This window comes from Aotus nancymaae, unplaced genomic scaffold (genome assembly GCF_030222135.1).
Source record: "Aotus nancymaae isolate 86718 unplaced genomic scaffold, 86718_ANA_hifiasm-v0.15.2.pri h1tg000040l, whole genome shotgun sequence".
Lineage (NCBI taxonomy): Eukaryota > Metazoa > Chordata > Mammalia > Primates > Aotidae > Aotus > Aotus nancymaae.
In genome coordinates, this window is record NW_026988454.1 from 18,300,050 (window position 1) to 18,312,763 (window position 12,714).

Here is a 12,714-nt window from a genome sequence, read left to right on the forward strand (position 1 = left end):
AGCTGACCTTCCTGGGATGCAGATTTTAGCCTCTGATAAGAAAGGCCTTGTAAGGTCCGGGCACGGTGGCTCATGCCTGTAATCCCAGCACTTTGGGAGGCCGAGGCGGGTGGATCACGAGGTCAAAAGATCGAGACCATCCTGGTCAACATGGTGAAACCCCGTCTCTACTAAAAATACAAAAAATTAGCTGGGCATGGTGGCTCATGCCTGTAATCCCAGCTACTCAGGAGGCTGAGGCAGGAGAATTGCCTGAACCCAGGAGGCGGAGGTTGTGGTGAAGCGAGACCGCGCCATTGCACTCCAGCCTGGGTAACAAGAGTGAAACTCTGTCTCAAAAAAAAAGAAAGGCCTTGTAATGTTTCTACCAAGTGGTACATGTTTACTTCTTGACTAGTTTTTGCAAGAACTCTCACTAACTTGAGCTCAGTCCACTCATAAACACTGTGAGACAGGAAGAGGAGGCATTGGTATCTTCATTTTATGAGCATAAAACTGGACGGACATTAAACCGGGGTGAAGTACCCAGAAACTGGAGCCTGGCCAAGACTCCAGGCTGGATTCCTAGTCCTGGATGCTTTCTATGATATTGTTGAGTCCCTGTGTCTGTCTGTGATGGGGTGCTCCATCCCCAAAGTGTCCCAGGCAGGTTTCTGTATGGTGGGAGAAGATGGACCCCTGGCTCCCAGCTAGGGGCCCATGCAGGCCTTCCGGGTGGATGCAGGGCTCCCCGTCATGCTACAGGCATCACCAAGGTCCCAGTTAATATAGTAGGAATGTCTTTCTCCAGGAGGCCCATTTGCCTGCTGTGGTAGGGGCACTGTGGCATGGAACCCTCAAAAGGACAAGGACTGTGGCTGAAACCCTCCTTCTAAGTGACTCTCCCTTGTAGAGTACCGCTTTCTGGACTCCTGTCATGACATAGGCAGGACAGAAGCCATCTACCCGCTTGATCTGGGGCTTCAGGCAAACTGAGTGAAAGAAGTGAACGTTATGGCAGGAAAATCTGGTGTCTTTTTCTTCCTCCCATCAAAATTTCCCTGGCCCTCATCTGACCGGCAGTGAAATGGGTGGGAAGGTGGGTGGCCTTGCGTTGGGGATGGTTCTCAGGGGCGGTGCCTTCAGGCCCTCACCCGTTCCCCGCCGCCGGCTCTCAGAGCAGCACGTACTGGCGGAGCTGGAGCGGCAGGCGGTACTGGTGTACACGCCGTCCCGCAAGGTGCACGGGAAGCGCCTGGTCTGCTACGACGACCGCTACATCGTGAAGGTGGCCTACGAGCAGGACGGAGTCATCGTCTCCAACGACAACTACCGGGACCTGCAGAGCGAGAACCCCGAGTGGAAGTGGTTCATCGAGCAGAGGCTGCTCATGTTCTCCTTCGTCAACGACCGGTATGGCCGGCGGGGGTCCTGACACTGAGGGCGGGGGCGGGGCAGAGGCGACGCCCGCTTCCAGGCAGCGGGGCTTGGGGTCACCCAACCCCACAGACAGAGCTCCCCCAGGCCTGCTTTCTCTGCAGGTGCCTTCCCCAGTAGGGGGGCTGCTTTGCCCTGACCTTAACTGTTCCCAGGGCCACATCTGACTCACCACAGAGATGCCCAAGTGCTGGGCCAAGCATGGAAGCATGTGCTCAGGGCATCACTACCTTCAAAAAACAGAATGGCATGCTTCAGGATATTGAAATAGTCATCGTGGACAAAATCTGTTTTGCCTTTCACTTATTTCAGGTTTTTGTCTTTTTTTTTAAAAAAAGTTTTTAATTACATATGGGAGTGGGCAATGGAATTTCTTTTTTTCGAGACAGGGTCTTGCTCTGTTGCCCCTGTTGGAGTGCAGTGGCATGGTCACAGCTCACTGCAGCCTTGAACACCTGGGGTCAAGCTATCCTCCTGCCTCAGCCTCCCAAAGTGTTGAGATTTTAGGTGTGAGCCACTGAGCCCTGCCCAGAATCTTTTCTTTTGGGCTGTAAAGATCTCCACCTGCCTGGCCCTGACTGTCTCCATACCTCTGGGTTGAAATGTTCAAGAGAACCTGGCTGGTTCATGGAGCCCTGAAATAGTCCCCTTGCATCAGTTCATCCCAGACCAACTGGCTATGGCTGGGGGCGGAGCAGGACACCAGGGCCACAGGCACAAACCGCTCAGCAGGGGGCAAGGGCAGACCCTGGCGAGGAGGGAGGGTCTGGAGACCAGAACAGTGCGTGACAGAGGCAGCATTAGCCTGGCCCTCATTCTGGGCCCTCTGTCTGACTTTTCGGAACGTAGTTTGAGACAAACTCCTGAGCTCTGTGGGGGCAGGGACTGTATGTCTTATGTGCGGTGCCCCCATCCTGCCTGACCCACAGGCGTGCAGTAACTAGTTGTAGAGGAACTCCCGAGTGAATGGCTGTGGCCCGGGGAAGGGGGATGGGGAGAGGGGTCTGGGCTCAGACTGCCTGCACACGGCCAAGCAGCTCCTGACTTCTGATCCAGGGACACAGTGTGATGTTTGAGAAGGAGCTGGGGCTTTGGAGCAGGCAGGTGAGGTTTCCATCTGAGGCCCTGCCAGTTACTGGTTGGGGGTCAAGGGGGAACCACTCAACCTCTCTGAGCTGAATGTTCTTCACTTGGAAAAGGGATGAATAATAATAGCACCTCTGAGATCATTGTGAGGACCAGAGAGAATTGTGCCCCAGGAGTGGTAGCAGCTGCTCTTAGGACATGGTGCCCCAGGGGGTACTGTGGTCCCCACAGCCACCTGCTTGTGCAGCCGTGAAGGTGGAGGGGCAGAGGCATGGCAGCAGCACCCTACAGGAGCCCCTATTGTCATTTTAGCTACAAAAGGCCAGTGGCTCTCACTGTCCAGCTGTGGCCTGGAGTCAACTGGCTGGTCTGGTAACTGTGGGCTCCAGAAATCCTCACTGTGCTCTCAGGGGCATGGCCATCTCTGGCCTGATGACAGCCTGGGGCCAGGGCCAAGTCCTTTTGATGCACTGGCCTTCATTATGGGCCTGCCAGAAGGCAGGGCCTGCCGCCCATTTGTGAACAAGGGCGCCTGCCCTGGTGCCCTGGGCACGTCCACAGGGCCCTTTGGCAAAACTCCTACTCCTGAGAGAGCAGTAGAGGAAGTCTTTGGGAACTTTTAATAACCACAGTGGGCGGTTCCCCAGATTCTTGGTCAAGGCCCAACTCTGAGAAGCCAGCTGTGCAGCTGGGAGCTAAGCTGCAGAGGTGACACAGGGCCGGGGATCATCCAGCTCCCTGCAGAGTGAGACTTCAGCATGACTCTGGACTTTTAGGGGGACAGCCACCCATAAAAGCATCTCCTCCCCGATTTAGAATCCCAACCTTTCTGCAGAACCTTTGCATGACCTGGAAGTGTCTCTGGAAACAAAAGCATTCATATAAAAAGTGGAACTTACCCAGCGAGGGGTGTTTTCCTTCTGAGGAATTGGATTTTCCCTGTTGAGCCCTTGAGCGAGCATTCCCTTCCTCATTAGGGCTCCATGCCAGGGAAGAGTGAAGGGCAGGTCGGGGGCAGGGCAGCCCTGGAAACAGACCAGACCCTGTGCCCCAGGGTTTGCAGAGGAGGAGGTTAAGTCAGCGAGGAGGCTGTATGTGCAGGCAGCGCCTTCCTCACTGATCCAAACTCCCGGTTCACAGCCCAGAGCTGTGTTTGGCACCAGGTGAAACACAGGAGAAATGAGACCTAAGTCTCAAGGAGCCCATACAACTCTGAAACTTCTGGAATTGGGTTTTTTGTTTGTTTATTTAGAGATAGAGTTGTCCAGGGTGGACTCCTGGCCTCCAGGGATCCTCCCTCCTCCTCCCTAGTAGCTGGGGCTACAGGCACAGGACACCACGCCCAGCTTTTCTGGAACTGCTTGTTAACCTCATAGGGGTTTGTAACCTTTTGTTGAGGACAATGGGAAGCCAGAGGAGCCGTTAGAGCAATTACGCTTCCATTTTCCTGGGTAAAAATCACCTGGGAAGTTCTTCAAATGCAGATTCCTGAACAACTTCAGATTCTGATGAAGCAGGTCTTGTGTGAAACTCTGAGACTGCGTTTTTAATTTAATATAATTTATTTATTTATGTAGTTACTTTTTTGCCAGCATCTCACTCTGTCACCTAGGCTGGAGTGCAGTGGCATGAGCATAACTCACTGCAGACTCCATCTCCCAGGCTCAGCCATCCTCCCACCTCAGCCTCCTGAGTAGCTGGGTCTAAAGACATTCACTACCACACCTAGCTGATTATCTTTTATTATTATGTTTTTAGACAGAGCTTCATTCTTGTTGCCCAGGCTAGAGCACAATGGCACGATAGTGGCTCACTGCAACCTCCGCCTCCCGGGTTCAAGCGATTCTCCTGCCTCAGCCTCCGGAGTAGCTGGGATTACAGGCGCCCACAACCACGCCCAGCTAATTTTTTGTATTTTTAGTAGAGATGGGGTTTCACCATGTTGGCCAGGCTGGTTTCCAACTCCTGACCTCAGGTGATCTGGCTGCCTCGGCCTCCCTAAGTGCTGGGATTACAGGCGTGAGCCACCGTGCCCTGCCTCTTTTTTAAAACTGTTTATAGAGACAAGGTTTCACTATGTTGCCCAGGCTGGTCTTGAACTCCTGAGCTCAAGGGATCCTTCCCAAAGTGTTGGGACTACCCATGTGAACCACCGCACTCAGCTGACTGCATTTTTAAGTTGCTAGGTGATTCTGACACTGCTGGCTTGAATCACAGCAGTAGAAACACCTGAAGAGGCCCAGAGCTGTGCTGTGTGCTCTGCATGGGGTTCAGTGTGAAGGGGAGGTTTTGCTTGAAGATGCTGTGACATCCTCTGGGTGATGGTTGTCCCGGGTAGAATGCTTCCTGGTGCTCTCAGGGAGCTTGGGCCTGCTCCCTTGTACAGGTGCTGGCGCCAAATCCCCGGTGGTCTTGCAGTTGCCTCTGTGCTTATTTTCCAGGTTCATGCCTCCTGATGACCCCCTGGGCCGCCACGGACCCACCCTGAGCAACTTCCTGAGCAGGAAGCCGAAGCCCCCAGAGCCATCCTGGCAGCATTGTCCCTATGGTGAGTAATGCCCAGTGCTTTGCCAGCCCTGTTCAGGGCCTTGTGTTGGGGCAGTACAGAAGCACAGACAAAAGCACTGGCCTGGGCTCAGCAGCCTGGGTGCTTGACTGAATTCTGCCCTCCAGCTGTGCCACCCTGGAGAGTTAACTTTCCTGACAGGGTTATTGTAGAACGAACATCCTGGCCCACCGGTGATGGCGTGGGGGCAAGGGTCCCTTGCCAGGGTCAGATGCAGGGGTCTCACACATCACATAGCAAAGTTGAGTCTGAGAAACGGGGAGGCTGGACGCACACCCAGCTCCGGGTCTCAGTCCCTTTACCTGGCCGCCGGCAGCTGCTTCTGTCCTCACTCTGCCTGGCTCCCTACCCTTCCACCTATGGACTGTGGTCACTGCTATGCATGAAGAGTTAAGCATTTATCCCAGCACCCTGGGGGATGCCAGGCTTCTAGCCAGCTCTTTCACTGACTTGCTTCACCAAGTCATTTGAGGTCTTCAAGTTCATTCAGTAAAGACTTGGGTGACATTCAGTCATTTCTTTTTAGAATTAGGTGACCATACATACATTCAGGCTGGCTCCTCCTGCCCCCTTTCACTATCAGAAGCCCTGGGTTTGGATGGTAACACTTGATCATTTGTTCAGGATTCTGTTAGAACAGCATGCAGGGAGAGGGCAAGGGTTAGCACAGGGAACATGGAGAACGCTGGGGATTGAGGCGGCACTGCAGGCGCAGCCCTATGCCCTGAGCACCCACACCCTACCGCCCTCTCCCTAAGCCTGGCCCTATCCACGGGGTCCCTGGGGAAGTGGAGGCTGAAAGTCTTTGAATCCAGAGATTTGGTCTTAGTCCCTGGTCAAAGGGACCTGGGACCGACACTCCTCTGCGGACCCTGGGATTAGTGTGCCCAGCCCGCCCACGCCCCCCTGGGCACTTCTCCCCACGTCGGCCCCGCGCCCAGATCCTGAGGCGTTTCCAGGGCGCTAAGTTCCGAGTCCGGGGCGGCCTAGGGGCCTGCCTGGAGGAATCTCCACCGAGAGGCTGCGGGCGGGCACTCCCTAGATGCACCAGGCATTACCGCCCCTCTGCGCCCCCGGCCTCATGCCGCGCCCTCTCTGCCCTTGCCCCTTTCAGGCAAGAAATGCACCTACGGCATCAAGTGCAAGTTCTACCACCCGGAGAGGCCGCACCACGCGCAGCTGGCGGTGGCCGACGAGCTCCGCGCCAAGACTGGGGCCCGGCCTGGCGCTGGCGCCGAGGAGCGGAGGCCTCCGAGCGCCCCGGGCGGCCCTGCAGAAGCCCGAGCGGTCCCCCGGGAGCCGATTGCTCACAGCCTCCCGCCAGCGCGGGGGTCCCTGGACCTGGCTGCCCTGCGGGGGAGCTTCTCTCGCCTGGCCTTCAGCGACGACCCGGGGCCCCTGGTGCCGCCTCCCCCTGTCCCTGACTGCGTCCTCGCGCCCCGACTGGGCGGGCCCGACTGGGTGTCCGCGGGTGGCCGGGTGCCTCGGGTCTCGCCGTCTTCGCGGGCGGTCGGCGCTGCCACCTCCGAGCTGCCCAGCCTTGGGGCTCCGGGGCCAGGCCCACCCGGCCTCCCTAGCCCGCAGAACCCATTCTCCCTGGGTGACCTCCCGCCCCCGCCCGGCCTGCAGCTCCAGCCGCGGGGCGAACACCGCCCCAGGGATCTGCACGGGGATCTGTTGCCCTGGCGCAGGCCGCCCGACGACCCATGGGCCCCTCCGCCCAGCTCCGACCGCTTCCCGGGGTGCTCGGCTTGGGCGGAGCCGGCCTGGGGCGATGGAGCCACTGGGGGACTCTCAGGGTACTCTGCCGAGGACGGCGAGGGGGACGCGCGCGCCCAGGCTCGCCTCGCGCTCTACAGCGTCTTTCCGCGCGACCACGTCGACCGCGTGATGGCCGCGTTTCCCACGCTCTCCGACTTCGCCAGGCTCATCCTCCTCGTGCAGAGATCCCAAAGCGCGCGGGCGCCCCTGGGCAAGCCCTAAGGGACCACCACGCCCTTGCAGGGAATGGCCCAGCCTTACCTTGCGTCTTGGACGGGTGGACCAGTGGTTGCCAGCCTTGACCTGAGTAGGCCCACCGTGGCGCCCCCGTTTCTTTAAAGATGGTCAGGGACGCCTGCTTCCTTCTCCTTAGCAGGATTGGGTGGGGGCCTGGTGGCACTTGGTGATCCTCACTGAGGCTGGGGGCTGCTGCGGGGAGGTGTGATTTTCCACGTGCACGGAGACTGCAGCTCCAAGCTGCAGGGGAATCCACAAGTGGGTCACAAAATCAATTTAGTGGGTCACCCCCACAAACACAGCAGACTGGGACAGGTCAGAGCACACCCTGAGCAATCAGGCTGAGTCTGAACTCTTGTTACCTAGCCTGTGTTCCTACCCTCTTGGCAGCCATGTAACTAACCTTAGTGTGGGTCGTGGTCAGAAGTTTGACAAAGATTGGTGAATGGTCTTGAATTTCACTACATCAGATAATGTTGGAAATAGCAGTCAGGTGGCCAGGGGAGGTTTGCCATCTGGAAGTTTTCATGTTAGCTATTGCTAACCCCACCCACAAGGGGAGCCCAGACTTCAGGTGTGGGCTCTGCTGTGCTCTGAATTGTGTGGCTGTATCTTGCTGGGGAAGAGTGGAAGGATTGCTTTGTCCCAGGGCCACCTTCTGGGGCCTTCACTCCCCTTCACACACACGTACACCACATCACACAAATACACGCACACACAAGTATGCAGTCTCACACATGTACACACTCACACACATCACACAGACACATCTTTTGACTCAGGGTTAAATATTTCCATTTTTTTTTAGACATTCATCATGGCAGTTTTCAGAACAGGCCTTCAACTGTACCAGCTGAGTGTCCGCAGCCGCTGCCTCCTCCTCCTGCTCCTCCTCCTTCTTTTCAAAAGAAACAGAGCCTCAGCCTGGTGAGGTGGCTCACGTCTGTAATCCCAGCACTTTGGGAGGCTGAGGCAGGCAGATCACTTGAGGTCAGGAGTTCAAGACCAGCTTGGCCAACATGGTGAAACCCTGTCTCTACTAAAAATACAAAAAATTAGCCAGGCATTGTGGCATGTGCCTGTAGTCCCAGCTACTCAGGAGGATGACGTGGGAGAATCTCTTGAACCAGGAGGCAGAGGTTGCAGTGAGTTGAGATCATCCCGCTGCACTCCAGCCTGGGCAACAGAGTGAGACTGTCAAAAAAAAAAAAAAGAGTCTCACTCTTGAGTACAGTGGTATGATCATAGCTCACTGCAGCCTCAAACTCCTGGACTCAAGCAATCCTCCTGCCTCAGCCTCCTGAGTAACTGGGACTGTAAGCATGAGAGTCACACTTCACAGCTAAACTGGGGTTGGATGAGTCAGGACTTTTGCTCTGAAATCTACAGGTCAGCAGAAAGCTGACGTGAGCCCAGTCATAGAGTTTACTGCCATCTTCCTGGTACCATTTCTTCCAGTCAGCTCCTGCTCTGAGTTTGAGGAGAAGGGGCCTACCCATTTGCAATGGCTAAGAAGTGAGATGGTGCTGCCAGAGTGTCAATCCCTGAATCCTCAGGGGGCCCTGGCTGCTCCTGGCAGCATCCACCCATTCTGGCCATGCCAGCCCCATGCCAGCCAGACTATGGCTCATTTGTTCACTAGAGGGCTTGGTAGCTTGGCAGTTTCAGGGGAAGCATGAGGCACTTCCCAGGGGAAGAACAGCCCCCAGCCCCACAAGCTTCCTGCAGCCTGTTGGTGCAGAGGGAACTCTTGCCAGTTTATTACCAGATTTCATGAGATGTTGGCAGGCCTGGGGGGCACCACAGGGAAAGTGGGTTCCTAGTCCTTTCATTCATGCTAAATGACACCCCTGGGGAATACAGTGATGTCAGGTTTTTCTGTGAGACTCCTTTGATCTTTTTAAACCAGATTCTTAGCATGGCTTGAGCCAGATCTGTTCCTCACTCCCTTTGTTCCAAAGAGAATGGTGCACCCACAATTTTACCATATCATATTGGAATCTCAGTCCTGAAGATGGTCCACTCTTTCTAAATAAGTTGGATTTTCCTCATGATGTGTGTGGGGTTTTTTTTAATTTCAATTTTATGTTTTTGAGACAGGGTTCCGCTCTGTCACCCGGGCTGAAGTGCAGTAGTGCGATCAGGGCTCACTGCAGCTTTGACTTCCCAGGCTCAAGCAATCCTTGTGCCTCGGCCTTCTGAGTAGCTGGGACTACAGGTGCACCACCACATCCAGCTGATTTTTTCTATTTTTTGTAGAGACCCAAAGCGTTGGGATTACAGGCATGAGCCACCGTACGAGGCCTTAGTTTTATTTTTAACTTTTTGACAAGACACGCTTTTTATTAGAGCTGCTTTTTGTCTCCCTGGCTCGGTCTCCTGATGTAGAATCATTGTGTTGCTGATTTTCAGTTGAAAATATTTAAACTGCTTCCTTTGAGAACAAGTTTGAGTTTTAGTAAGCTGTAAAGCTATTTTATTTGGTTCACTGTGAATGAGACAAGTACACACAAAAAAGTGAAAACTCAGCATGTTTCAAGTGTAATCCCCTTTGGAATTTTTCCAAAGTCTTAGTATGTGTCTTTGTGACAAAAACATAGATGGGACAGGTAAATAAAATGTTCCTAGTTGCATAGCTGTTACTGTGCTTCAAAAATAAATAAGTTTTACCACAGCTGGATTCTTTATTGCCAAATTGTCTATTAGTTTCTCCTACTGGCTTTCCCTCTAGATTGGTCTGTCCTGTTAAAAATTGTGGGTGTAGACTGGGCGCGGTGACTCACGTCTGCAATCCCAGCATTTTGGCTGGTTTCATGAGGTCAGGAGTTCGAGACCAGCTTGGTCAACATGGTAATACCCTGTCTCTACTAAAAACACAAAAATTAGCTGGGCGTGGTGGCACACACCTGTAATCCCAGCTCCCGGGGAGGCTGAGGGAGGAGAATTGCTTGAACCTGGAAGGTAGAGGTTGTAGTGAGCTGAGATCGCACCACTGCACTCCAGCCTGGGCAACAGAGTGAGACTCTGTCTCAAAAAAAAAAAAAGAACCAAAAACAAAGTGGGTGTGAAGAAGACTGAGGTTGTGGCTGGTCTCAGCAGTTGCGGGTCCATGCTGTTTCACCTAGGGGGATGTTAGGGGCTCAAATCCACCTTTTCCAGGAGAAGCACTGAGGCCACAGCGAGGACCTCCCTTTGCTGGATGTGCAGCAGGCTGTTCCCAAGGACGCAGGCTGCTTGCCCATTTCCTAGACTTCAAAAATCCTCATTACAACTGTGAAGCCTTCTTATAGAAGCCGCTCTTCTAGTTTAAGCCTGTTGCAGAGCTCTCCTTGACTGATCAAACCTGAGGCTCGTGCTGTCCTGGGTTTGCCCTGGGGCAGCTTCCCAGAGGCCTCTGGAAGGGGGATTGGGGCAGAACTGCAGAATGTCAGGGGTTGAAGGGTAGAAGCAAGACAAGCCACTCTAGTTGGCATTCTTCCAGATAAAATGGGTCCAGCTTTGGATCCAGCTTTGGTTTGACATTGAGCTCAGCTGAAGAGCTGTGCCCCAACTGCAGCTGGCATGAGATGAGGCCACAGAGGCTCCAGCTTCTGGGGAAAAAGTCCACCTATGGGGTGGGATGAGGAAAACACTATAGAAGTCTGAGGTTGGGGGAGGGAGGCACTAAGGTAAAGAAGACACAAGATTGGGGCAATTGAGAGAGGGGTTCTGGGAACTGGAGCAATTCCTTGGAATTACAGAGCCTAACAGGAGGGATTGTACAGAGCCAGGACCAGCGACATAATCTGCGGGGCTCTGTGCAAAATCAAAACGCAAGGCTCCCTGTTCAAAATGTGTAACAATTTCAAGATGCCAGCAGAGTATGAAACCAAACACGAGTTCCTTCTAAGCGTAGGGCCCTGTGAGAATGCACAGGTCACATGCCTAGGAATCTAGCCTGCCTGGAGCTACCTAAAAGACAAGCCAGAGAACATTCTCAGTGCTGAATGTATTCAGAACAAAACTGAAAGAAGTCAGAGGCCAAGACCCATGTACTTCATAGCTAGAAAAGGCCAAGGCATTGGAGCAGGTACTGGTCCCCAACCGCTACCTGAGGGTCTGCCCACTGCAGCTACCCGAGGACTAAGTGGGGCTCCCTTGGCTTTCCCTGGAAGGGGCTAGAGGGGAGAAATCAAGGGACTTGGGCAAATCATGCTCTGAATCGTCCACTTCCAAATGAGCGAGCTCTGTCAGTCGGGGTAGCTCTAGAATTATCCTAGTCTGTATTAGCCAAGGCTCTTGGCTACAAGTGTGGGTCACAAAACCAAATGGCAGGAGGCCAGCGGTGGAAGGCAGCTGTGGAGCTGACTGGAATTAGAGCCTCAAAACCGTCAGGACTCTTTGTTAACTTCTGTACCTGTTTCCTTCTGTTTATTCTCTCCTTCCAAGGTTTTTCCTGCACAATGAGAGCCATTCTCATGGTCGGCTTAAGCACACATCCTTCCAACTAAAGGACTCAAGAGAAGGTTTCAGAAAGATCCCGGGGAAGGATTCTGATTGGCCTGGCTTAGGTCCCGTGCCCACCCCTGGACCCATCACCATGGGATAAGGAAGTACTACAATTGGTCCAGCCCGGATCTCAGGCCCACCTCTGGCTAGGATGAGGACATATCTGGGTTTCTCACCTCATAGCTGAACCCACATGGCTGGTGGGAGCTTGGGGAAGGGAGAGGAGCAGTGCCCGCAAAGAAAGGGGGACACTGTTTAGGCAGACAACATGCATGGCCACAGCAATGTGCAAACCTGGGCACTGCGACAAGGCTCGGGATGGCCCCACACTCCTCCACCCTCTACCCTGGTCCTATTTGAGAAAGGGGCGGCTGGGTTAGGAAACCCTTGCTTTTGCCCATCCATAGACAACATGATCTCCTGTGGGAGGAAAGTGGAAGGGCCACTGCCACAGAGCAAGAGGTATCATCAAGTCAACCTTGCCAATGAGGGGACTGTGGCCAGAGGACCCCTCCAGTGGCATACCACCAAAAACCCTGTCGGGGAGGAAGAGGCTCTGCAGAGTCAGAAGGTGACTTTGAGTCGCTTCTGAACAGATGCCCTCTAAGATCAAGAAGTTCCTGGAATCACAGTAGTTCAGCCCAGCTGCTGACGTCTGGGCTGAAAAGTGGGGCTGGGGGCCTGACCCAGCTGGGTAATTAATTTGTCCTGAGTTCTTGGAGACGGCTCTCTGTCCTCATGGAAGGATGACACACCTATCCCAATGCCCAGAAACAGGAAAGGTGCTGGGTAAATGAACAGAAAGGCAAATGGGCCCAGTGCTCAGAAGCCACCTGAACACTGTGCTTATTAACTGGCTGGCTAACATGGACTGACTGACTGTGATGGGCTGCCTGGCTGACACTGATTCACTGACCCTGTCTGACCAGTTGACAATGACTGGCTGGCTGACACTAATTGACTGACACTGACAGACTGATTGATGAACACTGACCAACTGGCTGACAGACTCTTACAATGTTGGCTAACTGACACTGACTCACATTGGCTGACTGACACTGGCAGACTGACACGGGTGGACTGACACTAGCTGACACTGGCTGAGTGACACTGGCTGACACTGACTGACATACTGGCTGACACTAGCTGACTGACAGTGG

At 54.1% G+C, this 12,714-nt stretch overlaps 1 protein-coding gene across 2 annotated transcripts in view; it reads left to right on the forward strand.

Moving 5' to 3' along the window:
- ZC3H12D (zinc finger CCCH-type containing 12D) overlaps positions 1-9,746 on the forward strand; it is a 38,003-nt gene extending 28,257 nt beyond the window's left edge. For both annotated transcript variants that reach the window (XM_012453307.3, XM_064360583.1), the window contains exons 4-6: positions 1,158-1,392; positions 4,944-5,050; positions 6,183-9,746. In XM_012453307.3, coding sequence (XP_012308730.2) covers positions 1,158-1,392; positions 4,944-5,050; positions 6,183-7,051 — 1,211 coding nt within the window. In that variant the 3' untranslated portion in view covers positions 7,052-9,746. The remainder of the gene's footprint in view (positions 1-1,157; positions 1,393-4,943; positions 5,051-6,182) is intronic.
- Positions 9,747-12,714: the final 2,968 nt, after the last annotated feature.